This window comes from Amphiura filiformis, chromosome 5 (assembly GCF_039555335.1).
Source record: "Amphiura filiformis chromosome 5, Afil_fr2py, whole genome shotgun sequence".
In the NCBI taxonomy this organism is placed as follows: domain Eukaryota; kingdom Metazoa; phylum Echinodermata; class Ophiuroidea; order Amphilepidida; family Amphiuridae; genus Amphiura; species Amphiura filiformis.
The window spans coordinates 54,933,188-54,954,824 of NC_092632.1; the positions used below are offsets into that span (position 1 = coordinate 54,933,188).

Below are 21,637 nucleotides of genomic sequence, written 5' to 3' on the forward strand. Positions count from 1 at the left end.
TAAGTTAATATAAATGTGGGTTAAAAAAATATGGGTGTTGCTGATTATTTTGGTACCAAAATCTCAAAATGGTCAAACAGTGAGTTACATTGTAAGACTTTCTGGTTCTCAACCCTCAAAATGTATTTATGGATATCTTAACATGGTTATGCTGATTAGCTACAAGTTGTGCATGCTGAATAAAAACAATGATTTCAAACAATAACCAATTACCGGTAAATACTTTTAATCAACTTTGATTTTCTGAATTTTGAGATTAGAAGAATGAATACATTTCAAGAGTTGTTTACTTTTGGCATTTCTCACACTTTGTCACACTTACTGGTCGATCCTTCATGTAATTATTTTGTGTAAGCTAACCCTAACCCTAAACTAACCCTAATTTTGTGTTATATTACAGGAAGGAATAACCCACTTACCAATGCAAAATCAAAATTCAAACCTTTAGGCTTTGAATAATACTGTTAATACTTCAGTCACTACTTCTCCAAGAAACAGCCCGTAATACAAGTCATTTTACTTCTATAACACTAGTCTAAAAACGTTTTTTGCTGGCAAAGTGGCAAAAAACTGTTTTTGTCAATTATTGCCACAGGGTTTAAACTGGTCGCAAAAACGATATTATAATATTCATAAAGCTCATTATAGTATACACACAATTTTTAATGAATCATTCAATTATTTTGTTTAAAATGTTGTCTCATTTAGTCCTTAAAATCTAAATGTTTCCTAATATGTTTTACTTATAATCACAAAATCTGGCCTACTGACTCAGGACATTATTTTTGTTACTTAATAATTTGCTTTGATGTGAAAAAGTAAAACATTAAATCCCCGGATTAAATCACTATTTTAGTTTTTGCCATGTTTTACCATCAAAACCGCAGCATGCCAAATGGCAAAAAATGTGGTTAAAAGTTAACCATGGGATTTTCAACTTCGGCAAAAACCTGCAAAACCTGAACAGAACCGTGTTAACACAAAAAAACATGATAACACAAAGTGATTTGGAAGTCCCTGGCATTGCTTTTGTATGTTAAAAATATTTGATAACACAAAATTCTGGTAATGCAAACTGAAACATGTGGCTCCATAGATTTTAGGTGGTACAACACCCCTTGATAAATTTGTGACTATTTTTGCATTTTTCTCAAAAACTGGTGACAAAAGATATGTACAGGGACAAGGAATCCAGTTACTATTTCAGCGACTCAAGACAAGCAGTACATTATTTATGATAAGAAAAGAGGCACTGCTAGAATGTACCTCATTTCTTAACATATGATTCATGAACCACTTGTCTTGAATCACTGAAATTCCAGCGTACGTAGTACCTGGATTCCTTGCCTCTATACATAACTTTTGTTACCAGTGTGTTACTATTTTTTGAGAAAAATGCAAAAATAGTCACAAATTTATCAAGGGGTGTAGTACCACCTTAAGAGATTCAACTGTAGCAATCATGATCCCTTGTGCAATGCGACTGGTAAAAGGGTGTGCATGTGCATGATGTGCAATAAATAATAGGCGGCCCAGAGGGTCAACAAACAGTTCACAGTTCCCTAGTGTCATAGTTGTTTAATACTGATTAGTGGTCATTATGGAATAGCAGCTTCACAAATGTACATGTACTTGTGGGACTTTGCCCTGAAATAGACTTTGCCCTGAAATAAACAATGCAGTACTGTTAGTGTTAATAGATATGAACTTAAAAGCATTGTTTCAAATTTTGACCAGTTAAACTTCTAAACAAAATGAAGTCCATCATAAATTTGACAAAGAATCCTTTCTGTAGGCGAATCACTGAAATAAATGATCTCAGAAATTGCAATGCATTTTGTTGCCTATCGCTTTCATGTGTTCACCAACTTGTTTTATGATTTGACAAACGTCCTGGTAGCTACAATGTCCCCCTTGTAAGTTCTAATTATCATTTTGCCATCTTCCAGAGATCTTGTCATCTTGTCTGCCCGTTCTTTAGTTCCTTCATCAAGTGGGGTTTGCACTAGTGTGTCACCTTCCCATGTAACTAGCAGGCGATTCACGTCATCTTTCAGTGGGTGCTTTTCTCTGAACTCTTCACCGACTTTGAATCTTGACTCTCGACTTTGGAGCCTGTTTTTTGAAATAATATGAAAATTATTTTCATCTTGTGTGATGGTGAATTCTGGCTTCAATCCTGTGATCGCCTTACGAGCAATGAAACCAACACCCATTGCTTTCAAAAGTTCATCAAAGTTTTCACTTTTCTCTAGTTTCCAGGTTCCACTGAAGTTAACCATAACCTTTACCTCCGCAGTTTCTTGTGCTCCTGCCATACCAAACGAGTTCAGTTGCGCTGCAATATTTAGCGGAGCTATGATTGATAGTCTATTGTTGAAATAGCATGTACACAGAATTTGCAAACATTTAAATTCTGACAACACCGAACATGGAATATTTTGAGTGTGGATAAGCAATATTGTGCATTAATAATGACTTATTAATGTATGGTTTAAAAAAGCGCACACATATTTCATCAAAATATTAAGCGGTTGGATTCTTCTGGCTGCTGTTCCGAGACTTCTTCACTGCTCAGTTCACACAGTACTACTCGGGTCACACTCAGATTGTGAATGTACGTAAACTTGTAATTTCAGAAAAAGTATCTTGAGCTAGTCCACGCAGCTGCTTCGGCCTTATCAGTTCGATTAATTTTAGTCATGTTTCGATGGCATGATGATGATGATGATGATGCAGATGTTGAGGTAAGCTTAAAATTCAGAAGTTGAAGTTCACTATGTTTAGTTTTTAATATACTGCTACCAGTGGTGAGATCTCAAGACCATTATGATTAAATCCAACGGAAAATTGTTTAATTCATAAAGTCGTCAAGATGACTATAAATTAATAATAAAGCTTACACACAGATTGTCAATTTCCTCCATGAATAACATACAATATGTTCAGGTAATAGGGAAATCAGAGAAAATAAAGGTAGAGAAGCGACACTCCGTATAATTAACGTGCAGACGGCCTATACCGATGTGAGGACAGAAAATGTGACTCTCCTGCTAGTCTCGGGCGCGGGCCAGACTGTATGCGGTATGAACAAAAACATAATTAACTGGTTGTGTAGGAGACTAGCAGGAGAGTCACATTTTTCTGTCCTCTGCTGTCCTCCGGAGTGTCGCGGTCCTGGGGAAATGCAGTGGCAGGTGCGGTCAAATAGGAATGAGCGGTTCCGTTTTCATACGGCCTATATAGGTTACATCCTGTAGTACTATACTTACGCACGGCCGTTCATGCCTAGGCTAGACGTGGTGAAACTTAGGCTATATAGTGTGGAATTATAAAATCACGTCAGATCCAGGCCTGAGATCACGTGTGATGAAGCGATAGCGCCCATCCCCAGATAGACAACCCGGAAGAGTTTGCATCATTGTTTACGTTTTGTGACATGTGGCGCGAGTTCTACAGGATTTACAATTCATAATACTGGGTGATCAGTACGCTTGTTTGTAACGTACGTGGTATTAAGAATTTGGGTAAGATAAACAAAAATGTGCAATGTGTAAGAATTGCGTATAAAAGAAAAGAGCAGTCTTTGGTTTAAATTTAGTCTCATCATGTACAGTTCAAATCTTTATATTACCGGGTATTACTACTAAATAATGTCATGAAGTATAGTACTTTTACAATGTTTTAAGTCTTTTAGGCCCTATTGCATTGTTATTGTTAGAATGTTAGGGACCACACACTTTTAGCCAGTGCTTTTAACATTACAGAGTTGTTTATCAATCATTCATAACCTCATTTATATGTGGAAGCTTCCGATCCAATCAAAACAAATTGATTGCCTGAGCTAACCGCGCACTAAATGCAGGGTCATAACTTGCAATGTCAATGACTCTTGACGTGCTACAATGACTTCTGCGTGCGCATACAGCTTAAAGCTAAGTTTTGTGGCAACAGACATGCCTATGCGATGCCGTCCCACTTCTGTGCTCGATTGGTAGCTCTTGTTGTCGGCGCGAATGTTAAATTCGCCTGGTCGATTTTTTATAGGGTAGGTTACAACAATAATTACAACTGGTTATATTTAACAGCGTTTTATGGCAAAATAACACAAATTGCTATTTTGATTTGTTCAAAATATTAGATACGACGGTAATGAATGACAATAATAACTTTGCACCATCTATTTTAAGGTCATTGTGTGAAATTGTCGGGTTTTGTTTTGGGCCTCGGCCTCAGAAAAATACCTCGGCCCAAAACAAAACCCTCCGATTTCACACAATGTCCCCAAAATAGATGGTGCGCAGTTATTATTGTCTAATTCAAATACAAGACTCGACCAGCTTCAAAGCAGCTGTGCAAGTATGTCAGAGCTTTAGAGCAAGACTTAAGGGGGTACTACACCCCTGGCCAATTTTGTGCCTATTTTTGCATTTTTCTCAAAAATTATAGCGCATTGGTGACAGGTAATATATGTATATTATAGGGGCAAAGACTACAACTACTGCACTGAAAATTCAGCAACTCAAGGCAAGTAGTTATTGATTTATTGATCAAATATTGGTTTTCCCTCATTTTTGACTGTAACTCCACAACTGTGGTCTGTGCTGAAATAAAATTTCCAGTGCGATAGTTGAAGTCCTTGCCCCTACATGTATAATATACATATCTTACTTGTCACCAATGCGCTATAATTTTTGAGAAAAATGCAAAAATAGGCACAAAATTTGGCAGGGGTGTAGTACCCCTTAACAGAAAGCAGCAAGCATCTTTTCATGCGCACACCAATTTCTGCTCATCTTGTTACACCTGGAGCGTTGTACAGTATCCACACAGATACTACCTTAACCTTTACTCATAAAGTTGACTACAGGCTTCCGTTACAAAGTTTCTAAAACTGTTTTCCGAATGTTAAATAAAATATTTTTATTTGATACCTTTTGTTTGTAATTGTATAGCCAGACATTTGAATGTTTTCTGTAAAAAATCTTTTGGAGGGGGCATGGGGGGGTGCAAGAGTTCTGACTGGGGGGATTCCTCCCACATGCCGTCTGTGGTGTTAATTGACACTGTCTGTAAAACATTTTGTATTTGCTGGGTCTGATCTACAATACATGTACTTAACTGATATCCCACAGAACTGATCTGTACATTTGGAAGTTTGCGCTCTGTCAATAAGACTTCTTTTCACCTCCTGTACCCGTCTTTTATCTGGTGACAGCTAGGTACGTCTAATGCTCTGTAACCCGGGGGGCACTCAACACAAATGACCATACTGGTATGCTCCCGGAAAGACCCCCTTTTGGATTTCGCAGCTCGAAGACCCCCTATATTTGACCAAAATAGAGCTCCGAAAGACCCTTGATTTTGATCATTTCGGCTCTTTAAGACCCAAAAATTGCTCATTCCTCATATTTCTGTTGTTTTGAGGCGATTTTCAACCAAAAAGCCAAGAAAGACCTTTGATTTTCACTGTTGGCAGCTCCAAAAGCCCCCATTTTACTTGTTCACAGCCCGGTTCACAGCTCCAAGACCCCTTTTACCGGTACGCAATCAGCTCAAAGACCCCACCACCTCAAAATTCCGGGGGAGCATACCCACCAAAATTTTTTGATGTGCCCCCCGGGCTGTAACCCGCAATTATCTCATACCATCCATCATTCTCTTATCAGAAAAGCTTTTAAAAACCGAGCTTTTTCATTGCTAATGTTTGTTTGTTTGTTTCAGATTGCATGAATTTGTTTTGTTTTTGTCTCATTGATTTGGCTCATTTTTGATCTATCATCTCTTTTTAGTGCTGTGATAGTTTCTATTTCTGTTTCGTAACTTCCCTTGGGAAACGCAGCATAACAGACAAAGCTGCACCTACACTAAGCTGGTTAGACCATATTGATGAGAAACGTTTTACGTCTAGGTTTATCAGTCATGCTGGCTGACCATGTAGACGTCAGAATGATTTTTACCCTTGGACCTATCAATTGATTAAAGTGAATGCAGCGACAGAGGTGGGGTTCAACTCACAACCTTGTTTGCTTGGATTGGTAAAAGTGGAAGTATTAGGAATGTATGAATGTATACAGAATGTCCCAAAAGATGAATTTTACAAATTTGCTGTTTAAGTAGTGAAAAATCAATAAAACAGTCAATCAATCCTTTGTTTCCTATTATTTATTGTTAAAAGGGCATTTCGTGATCCACAGCCTCATCCCCCCACTTTTCTCAAAAAAAGTTGAGATTTTTATATCACTGGAATACCATGGCTACATAATGTTTATGTACAAAATATTTCTTGCAGATTAATTCGTTTAGCAAAGATATCGCAAAATTTGAATTTACAACGTATTGTCTATGGAGCAGTGTAATACACATAATCATGCATAACTGGCAAACTCAAAATCGGAATCAACTGAAATTTTGGGAATATGCTTTTATCGTGAATATGTACTGAAAAATGTCATAAAAAGAGGATGCTAGGATCACAAAATACTCCTTTAAGTTCAATGGAGCATATCTCAATAGTGGCACTGGAGACATCCGGGCTCAGTTGTGGTGGATGGTCACATATGATCATGGTTCAAAATGGTAAAGACACTTTTGGGAGAGTTTGTTAAGTATGTAGATGTATTATTATAGAAAACATTGCCTAGAAGCTAAAAAGTTACAAGGCTTATCATATTAATGCATATGGAAATTGTAATGAGGTACTTCACCAAATAGGCATCACTTGAATGACAATTTGTATAATATTTTCTCAATCATTTTTAATGTTTTTAAATCTTTCTGTCTGACAGTGAGAACATGTCGATCCATGTGAATAAGAACAGCTTGTTGGAACCAGAGGAGTGTGAGTGTCATCTTATCCCTGCTACCATTGAGCATGATAGCAGTGCTAATGTCGCACAGTTCTTCACAACTACAAAAAAAAAAATGAGACTAATTCAGGTTAGTTTAGTGATTATTTATTTATTATTCATACCTTCAAATTATAGCAAGGCCTTATTGCCGAATGCCATTGCCAAAATATCAATCACTGTGGGCCACTTACATTTTAACCTTTTTAACCCCTGTCTATAGACATACACTAAAGGGGGGAGCTTGTGATTGTGTATTTCTCCTGTATGCAATGACCATACATAGATATTTCAGTCAATTGTCAATGAAACTGATGGATTTATTGGAGGGGGGAACATTCTATTACAGACAGTAAAGTATATCAGTGATGTCCACCAGAACAAAAACATAAAAATTCAGGCTTGCAGGAAAGCAAAATTTGCAATAATTTAAGGGGGGTCGATCTTTTGTGCGTAATTATAGAGGGCCAGGGGATTCACTTTATCATTAAAAAAATTATTTGAAGAAGTCAAAGAGCCCTAGGAATAAAAACTGTAGTGTAATTCACGCCAGATACAATTTCTTTATACGACAAAAATTAATTTTTGTAAATGATTAAAAAACAAACGTTTTATATCAATTTTAAATTTAGCCTGAATCCGTGAATATGGTACCTCTCGCCTTTTTTAGGTCAAGGCTATTTTTTACCATTATGCAGCGAACCATTGTTGAAGCTATTTCACATACATGTACAAAACATTCTAGAGAAAGAATGAGGACATATGGTGTTGAAATATCTTTTGTTGATTTCGAATGATAATGTCATGAAGTCGTAAATTTTAAGGTCAAATTCCTAAAACCAAAACAAAACATTGCGACGCAGATAATTCCCGACTTATGCAATTTCATCATCACATCAGTGTCTTTATTATTTGTTTGAAACCTTTCCCAAAGGTGCGTGCTATTTATGCATAAAACGGCTAATCTATCTTTACAAAAGCGCGTCTTTTTTAGTAAACAAAAGGCTAAAGATGGCATTATGAGATTTATCTTTTATCATTACACTCATCCGCTCATCTGCCATGGTGGCCGAGTGGTAAAGTGCTAGACGCGTAATCGAAGGAAGTTTAGAATCGCTGGTTCGAGTCCCAACGAAGCCTGTGGAAACTTTTTTCTTCTTCAAAATTCATGATCGCATTCCGAAATGAGTCACTTGTCGGTAAATCATGGATCGTATCCTTAATTTGCAGGAACTTGTATCACAAATTTGAATTCACAGACCATTGGTATGTAAAATCACAGACCCATCATATTTGTTATTGGTGCAAAGTGAATTCATAGATTGTATGTGAAATAATTAGAGACGTCTGTGATATATGAGTTCTTGCGAGCCTGAAGTAGTTGACAGTTCTCGCTCCAGGGTTACGTCAGTGCAATATGATTTATATCTGATATTTATTTTTGTACAATATTAGAAATGACTGCAACATTTCGAGGACGTCAATTGCAAGGACAGAGTGTACAGGTACCTGAGGGTTACACTGGTAAGTAGGCTGTTTTGTGGGTGATAACAAGGCTTTAGTTTAAATAGAGCATTACAAGGACACACTGTATTGGCTCAAGACGGTTACACTACGCTTGTGTGTTTTTATGGCACATACAGTACCAGATTGTTACACTGGTAATTATAGGCTGGTGTCAGTGTGATAACAAGACTTTAGTTTAAACTGCGCAATGCCCGGGGTGCAATTGGGTGTTACAAGGATACACAGCATTGGTACCAGATGGTTACACAAGTAGTAAGTCGGCTGGTTTAGTTTACCTGTGCAATGGGGCATTACAAGGACACTCCAAGGACTCCATTGCAAGGATAAGAGCTCCACTGGGGTATCACATACATGACTCACTACATTGACAGCATCAAAGTCCAGGATGAAATTGTTCGAAATATTCTCTAATGCAAAACTTATTTCGAATGTGAGGGCATCTGTGAGCAAATTTGTTGCTTGTGTTTCTTGAGTAAGGATCAAAGCAATGTTATAAGCTTAACTAGCCCAATTTGACATCTAAACTGCAGCATTGGCAATATTATTGTTTTGCTATTTTTCACAATTGATGCAGATCCCAGTAAGAATAACCTGTACTTGTAAAAATAATTTACACAGAAACTATCTAGACACAGTTTATTGTTTCATTTTTCACAGGTCTGGTATTAAAGGAACCCAACAAACCTTTTACTGAAGATGAGGTTAGTGATTTGATATCATTTTGTCAAAAATTTGCTAGATTAGAGCCCTAAGGGGTAAGATTTTTTCCATCCCAATCCTCAAGTTCTGTGACTTAATATCAACTTGACCTGACAAGTATTTGGCACACTGTAAGAGTCAAACCGAACTTGTGAGCTTTATCCCGACCTGTATTAGCCTTTTCATGATCTGATCACATGCTAGTATCAGTGGTTGGCGGCAGCATTAAAATTGGGGACAAGCAGATTTTGGGCCTTATTTTAACGGGCCATTTTCAATTCCAGACCAAAATGAAAAGAATTTTTGAATTTATGCAGCCTGTGCATGCTCAAAATTGTGCAGTTTGGGCCCAAAACATGGTATTTACTGGGCTAAAAAGGAAGATGTATTTAAAGCAGGGCTCCAAGCAGCCCTATACTTGATACCTCTTTCTATAATTTTCTATATTGTTACAAAATGTCCTGCAATTCCTATATTTTTTTCCAAATTTAGGAAATTAACATGTTTTTTTACACTTGGGCTCTAGAACAAATTGAATTGAAATACATTTTTAGGAAAGTCTCTATAATAATTATATTGACTTCCTCATTGATACTATACTAGCCAGATGTAACTCAAGGTAAAACGATAATCAAATTTCTTTCCCTTTCAGGACCGGACATTTAGAGCAACACATCAGTTTAAGAATTTCACATACTGGAATTTAGAAACTGCTACATGTGCTAATGATGCTATAGTGAAATCCATGGTGTGGCCACAGATAGCTCAAGCTGTAAGTAATAGAATCAAATTGGAGAAGGTGGATCGGGACATTTTTGTACAGATACATGCCAGCTTTGAAAGTAGTGTATCTCTATTAGTATCTGGGAAGCGCTAGGTTGCTTTTTGGGGTCCCGGACCCACCAAAATAGAGTTCGGACCCCCTGTTTTAAAATTTTCTGCAAGTTCAGGGGACCCTGCAGACCCCAGTTTTTCAATCTAGCGCTATTGCAGACATACTATTTATGCTGCATTCGTGCAACTCGGACTCACCAAACTCTACTCCGGACCCCTACTTTTTAATTTTCTGCAAGTTCGGGGGTCCCTGCGGACACTGGCGTGTTTAGTTCTAGCGCTACCCCTGAATTTAGTATAGCAGCTAATATTGTCATTTGAGGTCAGAAAGTGCATGATGCTTAAAAGTCCAGCGTCGTTGGCCTGGTCAACTGGCAGGTTTGTGCAGGAACTAAATACCAACAATTACTAAATGTTTATACTAGGATTTGGGCAGGTAACCTTGTCCTTACATATCACAATGTTCTTTTAGATGGTCAGGACCGACCTTGTCGAGTTGGACACCTTTATTATCATGGATTATATTATGCCATAAAATGCTGAGCTTGTGTAACACTTTATGAATAAATCCAGATGTACTTGTAATCAGTAGCGTAGCCAGCGGGGTGCAGGGGGGGCAGAGTGCCCCCTGACAAAAAACGAAAAGAAAAAGTGCCCCTCTGACAAAAAAATGAAAGAGAAAATCAGGAGGGCAAAGGAAAAGAAAAGGGCAAGGAGCCCTTTTCTAGCAAAATTCAGGGCCAAAATAGTGTAAAATACAAAATTTTTTCACGCTACGCGCACACATTGTAACAATAACGCCCTTTTCAGCCGAATAATGGGCTAAAATAGTGTAAAATACCTTTTTTTTTTTCGCCCTACGCGTGCACATAATCCAAATAAGGCCTTTTTCGGGCAGCTCAAAGACATACAATCTCTATATATATATGATGCAACTGCAATTTTTTTCGTCCGTGCCCCAAAAAATTTATTTTGCCCCCCCTGACCAAAAAAGCTGGCTACGTCACTGCTTGTAATGACAGTAGGTGCATCGTGCCAAGCTTTGTAATATTTGTGGTTTCTAAAAGCCTTTCCCAATAAATGCCATGAAGCTTTACACATCGGGCTATATTAGTGGGGCTCCATTTTCTCCAAGAAACTGTATTAATGAAGCCTAAACCACGGTGTCAGCTACAGTGATAGCAGGGGAGTACATACAAACCAGTTTTATATCTCAAAAGTGCAGAGTTCCGAGTTGTGCAATTTTATAAGTCCAGTTTGTTGCAAGCTCATATCTTGGGATCTGCTAAACTGCATGAATGTGTTTTTTTAATATATCAATGTTTTGTTTTTATGTACAGATCCATGAACCTGTTGAAATCAAGAAAACCAATGGCTCCTCATGACCAAGTTCTACTTTCCTGAATTGTGCAAAGTTTTAAGACTTATTAAGGAAGATTATTTACTAGTAAACCATGGAAGCCATGTCCAGACTGAACAATACAATGCAGAGCTGAAGTAATGTCAAACATAAGAAGGACAATCCAAACACTTTTGTACTGTTTTTGTAGTTTAAAAGGATAATTAGAGGTTTCTTAACAAACTGTTTAGTATAACTGCTCATCAAAAACAAGTCGATTTATCAGAAATAGCTCATGCTATAAAATATTGCAAAACAGGTTCTGTGACTTTAAATGTAACCACAGCATGGACTCTTTGCATTCATATTGGTTTCTGAATTTGAGTTAAATCACCTCAAATTTAATATTTGATGATGAATTTATCAGCGAATCTCAGTTGCTTGAGATGTCATTGGCCAGCCCTGATGTATTAGGGAACGAACCAAAAGATCGATGACGTCCTATAAACGAAACTAGTTTCGTTTAGGGGGGAGGGGGTAAAAATACTCGATTACGTTTGTACAAAAACATCGGTCTGAAGAATGTGTCATTATTATTATTATGTTAAAATTTTCAACATTTCATTATTACGCTTCTGGCAGGGAGGGAGGGTCGGCTGAGAAACGTAAACTAGTTACGCTTATAGGACGCCATCGATCTTTTGGTTTGTTCCTTAAAAGGAAACAAAAGACTAACCATAACCATCCTAACAGATAATAACATTCAAAGTTGTTAGTAAAGCATTATGTAAATAAATAAAATGAAATTAACTGAAAAAAAAGAAGTGTTCATGGAACATGTCATTCTTTGTTGTCAAATAAATTACTTTAATAGTGACATGTCTCAAGCTGCTTAACCTCAAGTGTCAACTAAATATATTCCTGCACTATAAGTCCTGCACTCCAAAACATCCGTAAGTTGGTACCGGACCATTTCTGCTTAGAGCCAGAGGATGACTTCACTCTAGCATCATAAAAAATATTTGAAGAAATCAAAGTGTCTTTGGAGTAAAAGTTGTAGTGTAATGATTGACAGACACAATTTTGTGCTGAATTATCATTGTTTTTTGGTTTTTCATTTTGGTTTTTTCTTGGTTTTTTTTCGTGTTTTTTTGTTTTGTTTAGTATCGTTTCTTATTTTTTTCCTTCATGTTGCCGTACTGAATCATCATCTAGAATGCGTGTTAGGCAATGTTTTTTGGAACATTATTATTTTGCATGTTTTTGCTTTGCTTGCTATATTCTGTAGATAGCATTTAGGGCCTACAAAAAATAATGAATACCTTTACTTTACGTTCAATAATTTTTTTTAATGTTTATTATTTTGACTATCTACTGGAGATAGCAATTACGGCGGGTTTATATATGCGCAACCAATTATAGCCGCTTTTGCCCGGGATTTTGCGTATTGAATCATCAGATTTTATGCGTACTGAATCATCATCTAGAACGCGTGTTATGCAATGTTTTCTGGAACATTATTATTTTGCATTTCTTTTACTTTGCTTGCTATCTTCTGTAGATAGCATTTAGGGCCTACAAAGAAAATAATTAATACCTCTACTTTTTTTCTTTATATTTAATGATTTTTTGGTGATTATCATTTTGACTATCTACTGAAGATAGCAATTGCGGCGGGTTTATATACGCATGGCAAATTATAGCCATTTTGCCCCGGGATTTTGTGTACTGAATCATCAGATTTGCCGTACTGATGATCATCTAGAACGTGTGTTAGGCAATGTTGTTTGAAACATTATTATTTTGCATGTTTTTTTTGCTTTGCTTGCTATCTTCTGTAGATAGCATTTAGGGCCTGCGAAGAAAATAATTAATACCTCTATTTTTTCTTTATATTTAATGATTTTATAGTGATTATTATTTTGACTATATCTACTGAAGATAGCAATTAGCAATCAGATTTGCTGCACTGAATTATCAACGCATGACATTATTTTGCTCTGCTTGCTATATTCTGTGGATAGCATTTAGGGCCTACAAAAATAATTAATACCTATATATTTGTCTTTATCTGTAATGATTTTTTTAATGATTATTATTTTGACTATCTACTGAAGATAGCAATTACGTCGGGTTTATTTTTTCTTGTGTAATGAACCATCATTGTTTTTTGTTTTGTTTATTTTTTTTCATGTTCCTGATAATCTCTGCTATACAAGTGCCGTTTTAACATTTTAACATTTCTTTATAGCTTTGGATTCGGCCTATTGGCTATTTTTGGCTCGCTGCCAATTATAGCCGTTTTGCCCTGGGATTTTGCATACTGAATCATCAGATTTTGCAATGTTTTTTGGAACATTATTAATTTGCATGTTTTTTGCTTTGATTGCTATCTTCTGTAGGTAGCATTTAGGACCTACAAAGAAAATGATTAATACCTCTAAACTCTATTTTTTTCTTCATGTTTAATGATTATTATTTTGACTATCTACTGAAGATAGCAATTACGGCGGGTTTATGTAAGACAAAAGGTTATTTAGCCTGAATCCACAAATACGGCCCTTCTTGCCCTTTTTTCAGGTCAAGGCTGTTTTTACTATTAACCAACGAACCATTGTTGAAGCTATTTCACATTTTCAAAAAATATTGCTGAAATATCTTTTGTTGATTTCAAATGATGTCAGGAAGTTGTAAATTTTAAGGTCAAATTTCAAAAACCAAAACAAAACGATCTTGGGTCATTGTTCTTTTTATAATTCAGTTTCTTGAAGTCGATTAACTCAGGGACCATGTATGAAGGGACTCGAAACGGATTATTGATAGCTATCGGATTATCTTTTACGGCCTTCGATACCATGCGAGTTGCGCCGAGGGCGGGATATTTGATTTCTTATTATTTACTCATGTTGCCCTACAAAATACCAAAACACATCAAAATATTCCACTATTTTCTTAAGTTATGTCAAATGTCTATCCTTTGTCGAAAATAATTTCTATGTAGTGTTGAGAATCATTTACCTAGGATTTTGGAGACAAAATGTGATAATTTTGTGGAGATACAGAATGCTAGAACAAACAATTTTACATTTTTTCTTGAATGTGTACACTGTACGCTGTCTGTTCCTACTGATTTGAATACTGAAATAATTCTTAAAATAATGTTCTTTGATAAATTATGTTTGCATTTCTAGAGTATATCATTATAGGCGAACGTGTAGGCTCATTTTGCAATGCACAAGACAAGCCACGCGCTGTATTGTAACTGTGCTTGGATTCGTACCAGGGTCTATCGATCAATATATTATTCATGCTTGCTCAACTGAGGATAATTTGTAAACCAGCAACTCGCATGGTACAATGGGGGAGTGTGAATTGGCGCTGTCATACCTGTCATTAAGGGCTGGGGTATGAACGTTTGGACAGTATTTATTGTGGGACATTAGAGCACATCAGACATATCGAATTGCATTCTGAATACGAAGAATGTCATTCTGATATCAAATAATTTTGATTTTTTGAAATTCACAATTTAATACACATTTTATGGCAAATCATTAAAAATTGATATTTTTGATATTTAACAGTACTTGAAGTAAACTTTATAAATCTGATGAGTTATACTTAAAGTGTATGTAGGTGGGATGAAAAGTCGACGATCAATTGAAAATTTTGACCTTTCGTATTGAAGATATGGATTTTTTCCCCAAAACACCAACAAAAATTAGGTCTTTTTGGGAAAAAAATCCATATCTTCAATATGAAAGGTCAAAATTTTCAATTGACCGTCGGCTTTTCCTTCCTGCTACATACACTTTAAGAATATATCATTAGATTTATATAATTTACTTGAGGACTGTTATATATCAAATTTTTTTAATTTGTCATAAAATTTGTATTATATTGTGATTTTCAAAAAACGAAAATTATTTGATATCAGAAAGACATGCTTCGTATTCAGAATGCAATTCGATAGGTCTGAGGTGCTCTCGTGTCCCACAAAAAATACTGTCGAAACGCAATAAACGTTCATTTTAGATCCCTTAAAGGCTGGATAAGACAAGTTATATGGCACACCAGTGTTTGCATTATTTATGTCCGACAAACCGGGGTGGAGGCATGAATCTGAATTTGGAGGGTTTTTCTGCATCAGTCGATTTAAATAGAGCTACGTTTAATATGGAAATGTAGGATATGTTTGTAAGCCTAAATAATATATTATTTGCATAAAACTTGTCATCACTACAGCATTGGAATGCTATTGCCTGCAGGTTAATTTTCATTGGGGATATTTGAAATCATGAAAGAATGATGTAAAATGATTTTTGTAAACATTTTTTGCTTCCAGGAATTGGATAGCAATGTTTGCTAATTTTCGTGGTATAGTATAAATTTTATGGCAAATTATTAAAAATTGATATTTTTGATATTTTTGATATAAAACAGTCCTTGGAGTGACTATCTAATGATAGTACTTAAAGAATATGTAGCTGGGAAGAAAAGCCGACGATCATTTGAAACTTTTACCCAAAAGGGAAGGTCTTTTGGGAAAAAAAATGATGAATGGCTTTTCCTCCTAGCCAAGGCCTTTTTGAGAAAAAATGTGTATCTTCAATACGAAATGTCAAAATTGTCAAGTGATGGACAGCTTTTCCTCCCCGCCTTCGAATATACACTATGAACCGAGCTTGACTCATGTCTCAGTAATTAGATTTTACTAGGTAGGATAGGCCTGCAACAGGTTTGAACACAAATTTGATGTTACACTGGTCCATATTAATGTGACACTTCACAAAAAAATCTTTAGACTGGCAAACACCATGTGAGTTTCTCTCTCGTCTTGCTTTCTTCTTTCTGTCTCTCCCCTCTCCCACTTGTTCAATCTATCAGTGTTACTGGTTTTTCTTAATTCTATTGGTTGTTGTATTTTCAGGCTCACTTATTTTATTTTAATTATTTTTTAAAGTGGTGCTGGGATTCATGAGTAAGCCCAACTATGGCGTTGCCTACTTGACAATAGATCTAAATATATTTACATTTGTTTCAACTTTTACACTTGTCATGTGACTCGATTAAAAACATCGAAAATGTTGAGGATTAAGGAATTAGGCCTTGCTTGATTATCATAATCTATATCTTAATATTGCTATCTTCAGTAGATAGCGATGTGGTTAGCAATGCACATGCTGCATTGATTTAAGTCAGCATTATACTTACACTTGAATTATTTAGTGGTCAAGATGTTACAAAAGGATGATGTAAAATGATTTTTGTAAACATTTTTTGCTTCCAGGAATTGGATAGCAATGTTTGCAAATTTTTGTGGTATAATATAAATTTTATGGCAAATTATTAAAAATTGATATTTTTTATATTTTTGATATAAAACAGTCCTTGGAGTGACTATCTAATGATAGTACTTAAAGAATATGTAGCTGGGAAGAAAAGCTGACGATCATTTGAAAATTTTACCCAAAAGGGAAGGTCTTTTGGGAAAAAAAATGATGAATGGCTTTTCCTCCTAGCCAAGGCCTTTTTGAGAAAAAATGTATATCTTCAATACGAAAGGTCAAAATTGTCAAGTGATGGACAGCTTTTCCTCCCAGCTGCATACACTTTAAGTTTACTTCCAGGACATGTCAAAAATATCAATTTTGATTATCAATTGCAATAAAATTGTATTATATCACAAATTTCAAAATATCAAAATCATTTGATATCATCAGGACCGTTCCTCATATTCAGAATGCAATTTGATGTGTCTGATGTGCTCTCATGTCCCACAAAAAATACTGTGCAATTGTTGCTATCCGATCCCTTAAGAGATCACGTCACTAAATCAGGTCTGACCGTATCAGATTGCAAAAACCAACAAGTGTTTCCATTTGTGATTGTGATTGTGATTTTTTTGGAATTTGAATTGGTAAACCAGCAAACACAGAAATGTTCTTAAAACGTTTATTCAAAACATTTTAATAACATTAAAATGTTGGGTTATGCAAGAATCATGAAAACGTTTTGAAACGTTATTGTAAAATATTTCGGGAAAATATTTCTGCAAAATATTTTGTCAACACTTAAGGGATCCAAAATGAGCGTTTATTGCGATTCGACAGTATTTTTTGTGGGACATGAGAGCACCTTAGACCTATCGATTTGCATTCTGAATACGAAGCATGTCTTTCTGATATCAAATAATTTTCATTTGTTTAAAATCACAATATAATACAAATTTTATGACAAATTATAAACATTTGATATTTTTCAAATTTTTGATATATAACAGTCCTCGAAGTAAATTATATAAATCTAATGATATATTCTTAAAGTGTATGTAGCAGGAGGAAAAGCCGACGGTCAATTGAAAATTTTGACCTTTCATATTGAAGATATGGATTTTTTTCCCAAAAGACCTAATTTTTTTGGTGTTTTTGGAAAAAAAATCCATATCTTCAATACGAAAGGTCAAAATTTTCAATTGATCGTGGGCTTTTCATCCCACCTACATACACTTTAAGTATAAATCATCAGATTTATAAAGTTTACTTCAAGTACTGTTAAATATCAAAAATATCAATTTTAATGATTTGCCATAAAATGTGTATTAAATTGCTAATTTCAAAAAATCAAAATTATTTGATATCAGAATGACATTCTTCGTATTCAGAATGCAATTCGATATGTCTGATGTGCTCTAATGTCCCAAAATAAATACTGTCCAAACGTTCATACCCCAGCCCTTAAAAAGCATTCTGTTTAGAATGTTTTGCATCAAGTTTTCAAAAATGTTTTTTGAATGTTATGTTTTATACCCTTTACCTGACATTTGATAAAACATTTTATGTAAACCGTTTTGTGTTTGCCTGGAAGTAACACCCTGTATCAACTCAGCTGACAGGATGTCTCAAAACTACCAACTTGCGACTTTACGCTCATTTTGTGGTAGCAGGTCACATATATCAAGGGGTGACAACATTATCAAATCATAACAGGACATCATTTCAAAATATTCAACATTTGACAAGGTATTTATTTCTAAAAATATAGACAAAGTCAGAATCCATTACAGCATTTTAAGATTTTTTCCCTAATTGATGCACTTGAAGCATATGATGGATAATCAAACTCATGCAAAAGCATTTTTCGAAATAATTGTACTTGCTATGGAGTTAGGAGCTGTGCAATAATTATGAGCGAGGCTAAAGTTTCCAAACGGTGTGCCAAAAAATTGCACATGCTATCCCAATTTGCAAACCTGAAATGGTCTAGATAATTTGCATAATTAAGCATTTCCTCACTGTTTTCCAGAGCCTGTTCAGAACATTATAATTAAAAGACGCCCCATGACCTAAAATAATTGCTTGTCCTGTTTCTTGGTTTCAAAAGTTGCTAGTCCCCCCCCCTTGACTGGCCAATTGATTCTCCCTCCAAGCCCCCATGAGAGCTCATAATTATTGCACATTCCCTTATTGCATTTAGGCATACCGCGGAAACATGGCATGTTGCCTCAGGGGATCGACGCTAAGTCAGGTACCGCGTGAGAAAACTCAAAAATAGCGCAAACAGCGCGAGCGTACACAAAAGAAGCTTCACACGTAAGATAAGCGATGACGCCAGGTCTGTACGCTATACCGGCGTCAGCTGAATTCGAGTACGCTTAGAGGGCATAGGCATGGAAAATTCCAATCTGTGTATTTATAATCTTATCTTAAGGGGGTACTACACCCATGCCAAAGTTTGTGCCTATTTTTGCATTTTTCTCACAAATTATAGTGCATTGGTGACAAGTAAGATATGTATATTATAGGGGCAAGGACTACAACTACTGCACTGGAAATTTTATTTCAGCAGAGACAGCAGTTGTGGAGTTACAGTCAAATATGAGGGAAAACCAATATTTGATCAATAAATCAATAACTACTTGCCTTGAGTTGCTGAATTTTCAGTGCAGTAGTTGTAGTCCTTGCCCTATAATATACATATCTTACTTGTCACCAATGCGCTATAATTTTTGAGAAAATGCAAAAATAGGCACAAATTGGCCAGGGTGTAGTACCCCCTTAAGCATTTAGGTCTCAAGCCCTGTGTGAGCTCTTCACATAAAATACACAAACTCCACAGCATAAGTGTTTATCTTCACTACTGCACTGCAAACTCAATTAATTATCCTTATCATAAAAATCTCGAAAGATGTCTAAAACTACACATAAACACAGTGAATAATGATTAAATACTATACAAATTAAATTGTAAGAATCAACTGCCTTGTGTTGTAATTATAAGTATATTTTAAAGCCATAATGTAGTCAATCTTGTAAATAATATGAAATTGGTTAATTTTCTTTCAAACCTGATTTTTTGCTGTTTGTAATGCGTAAAACATGTCCAAACTTACACCTAAATGGAACACAATAAAGTCATATTACAACATCTAGTGTTCTAGTCCCACATAGAACTTTATGATAAATGACCAAACTAGCCAGTCTTTGTTTTTCACGTATATCAAACTCAGTACAGCTCAAATTACCGTACTTTTCCTGACCAGACAGTCCATGCCAAAATTGTTACTACACCTTTACATTTCATCGAATCTCTTTTTGATGTCTGTCATTTTGAACATCACACTTGAAAGATGTATGCTATGTAGAAACTTTATTTTGCAATTTCATAATTTGCATATTATTAGCATATTTGCAAGAAAAAACATGAAAATCAATAAATACCTATATTTTTCACAATTTCAATATTTTATTAGAAATTAAGCATGTAGGCTGTTTGTTATGACTTGATGAATGAAGCTGTTAAACAGATTTTGACATTTTTGCTTATTTTTTCTTTTTTGCCCCAAAATGTGTAAAAATCAAAATTTTTGGATGACCTATATTTTCTTTGACTATTTATAAAATTTCTTAATTTAGGTATAATACAGTGCAGAAAAAGATGTCAAAAAATCTGTTAAACAGATTTCCAATAAATTGTTCCATTTTCCATTTTGGGTTAAATACTCAATTTTCATGCGCTGGATATTTGAAACATAAAATGAAAACATGTCCATTGCACTTTTTCCTCGAGATGTACTATAATATCAAGGTTATGGATATATTATAATCCTTCTTATCTTCACTGATCCATCAGATACCTATTGTTATGAATGATCAATGAAAAGGTTCAGAACTGGGCTACTAATGGTCTGTCAAGTATCTATAGTTATTTTCATGACGGTGTCAACTCAAAAATCATGCAAGGTCGAATGTAGGAAAAGTACGATCAGTTGAGCTGTACTAATATTATTTTAGCATTTTTGGTAAAGAATAAGAAAATTAAAATTTAACAGAAATCGTACATTACGACTTTAAAATGCCAATAGAAATCTAGGCCTACATTAATAAATTCCTGTTGAAATAAACCTAGAGCATACACATGAATATAGAAAGTGCAGTCATAAAGGTGTGTCAATAGTAAATCGTATTTACTGAGTTATTGCATTTGTAGGTCAAGAGCCGCCTAAATGCAATCACTCCATAGCGCATGTGATTATCTTGACTCATGCACTGCATGCATTTAATTATCTTTATCATAAAAATATCAAATTTTTGGATTAAGTGGGTGTGGCTGTGACCAACAATGTACCTCTGAAAGTAACATATAAAATTTGATTTTGTGGCAATTATGAAAAATTAAGTTTTTAAAAATCAGAAATACCCTTGCACATGGTCATATGATATTAGCACTGTATTGTGATATCTTACTCACTGACATATACAGATTACTTTACGAATCTTGGCATATTGAGAGAACTTCAATCTGGATTGTTCATACAAAAATATAAAATATAATAAAACCACAAGAAAATGATCAATTGGTGGACAAGCCAATTGGAAAAAATGAGAAACAATAAATAACTACTTTTCAATAATGTACATTCATGGGTGTAAAATAAATTATCTTTAAGGGGGTACTACACCCCTGGCCAATTTGTGCCTATTTTTGCATTTTCTCAAAAATTATAGCGCATTGGTGACAGATATGTATATTATTGGGGCAAGGACTACAACTACTGCACTGAAAATTCAGTAACTCAAGGCAAGTAGTTATTGATTTATTGATCAAATATTGGTTTTCCCTCATTTTTTACTGTAACTCCACAACTGTTGTCTGTGCTGAAATAAAATTTCCAGTGCAGTAGTTGTAGTCCTTGCCCTATAATATACATATCTTACTTGTCATCAATGCTCTATAATTTTTGAGAAAAATGCAAAAATAGGCACAACATTGGGCAGGGGTGTAGTACCCCCTTAAACAATTAAATAATGACCACAAACATCTTATCCACAAAATTTAACAATTGATATAAAGTTAACATAATTCCCAAATGTCAAAACTTTGTGCATGT

General features: G+C 35.2%; 2 protein-coding genes across 2 annotated transcripts; one reads left to right on the forward strand and one right to left on the reverse strand.

The window, feature by feature from the left end:
* Positions 1-695: 695 nt before the first annotated feature.
* LOC140153381 (fatty acid-binding protein, brain-like) lies at positions 696-2,956 on the reverse strand. Its single transcript, XM_072176121.1, has one exon. The coding sequence runs from the start codon at positions 2,316-2,318 to the stop codon at positions 1,875-1,877; it is 444 nt and encodes a 147-aa protein (XP_072032222.1). The 5' UTR covers positions 2,319-2,956; the 3' UTR covers positions 696-1,874.
* Positions 2,957-3,380: 424 nt separating this feature from the next.
* LOC140152282 (ribonuclease H2 subunit C-like) lies at positions 3,381-11,720 on the forward strand. Its single transcript, XM_072174588.1, has 7 exons — positions 3,381-3,512; positions 6,789-6,939; positions 8,108-8,114; positions 8,304-8,372; positions 9,033-9,076; positions 9,727-9,846; positions 11,249-11,720. Exons 2-7 carry the CDS (start codon positions 6,796-6,798, stop codon positions 11,291-11,293), a joined length of 429 nt encoding a protein of 142 aa, XP_072030689.1. The 5' UTR covers positions 3,381-3,512; positions 6,789-6,795; the 3' UTR covers positions 11,294-11,720.
* The last annotated feature ends 9,917 nt before the right edge of the window (positions 11,721-21,637 follow it).

Coding starts and splice junctions, on each gene's coding strand:
- LOC140152282 (XM_072174588.1), top strand. CDS start 6,796: ATGTCGATCCATGTGAATAAGAACAGCTTGTTGGAACCAGAGGAGTGT. Junction 8,373..9,032: donor GGTACCTGAGGGTTACACTG/GTAAGTAGGCTG, acceptor CATTTTTCACAG/GTCTGGTATTAAAGGAACCC. Junction 9,847..11,248: donor GGCCACAGATAGCTCAAGCT/GTAAGTAATAGA, acceptor TTTTATGTACAG/ATCCATGAACCTGTTGAAAT.
- LOC140153381 (XM_072176121.1), bottom strand. CDS start 2,318: ATGGCAGGAGCACAAGAAACTGCGGAGGTAAAGGTTATGGTTAACTTC.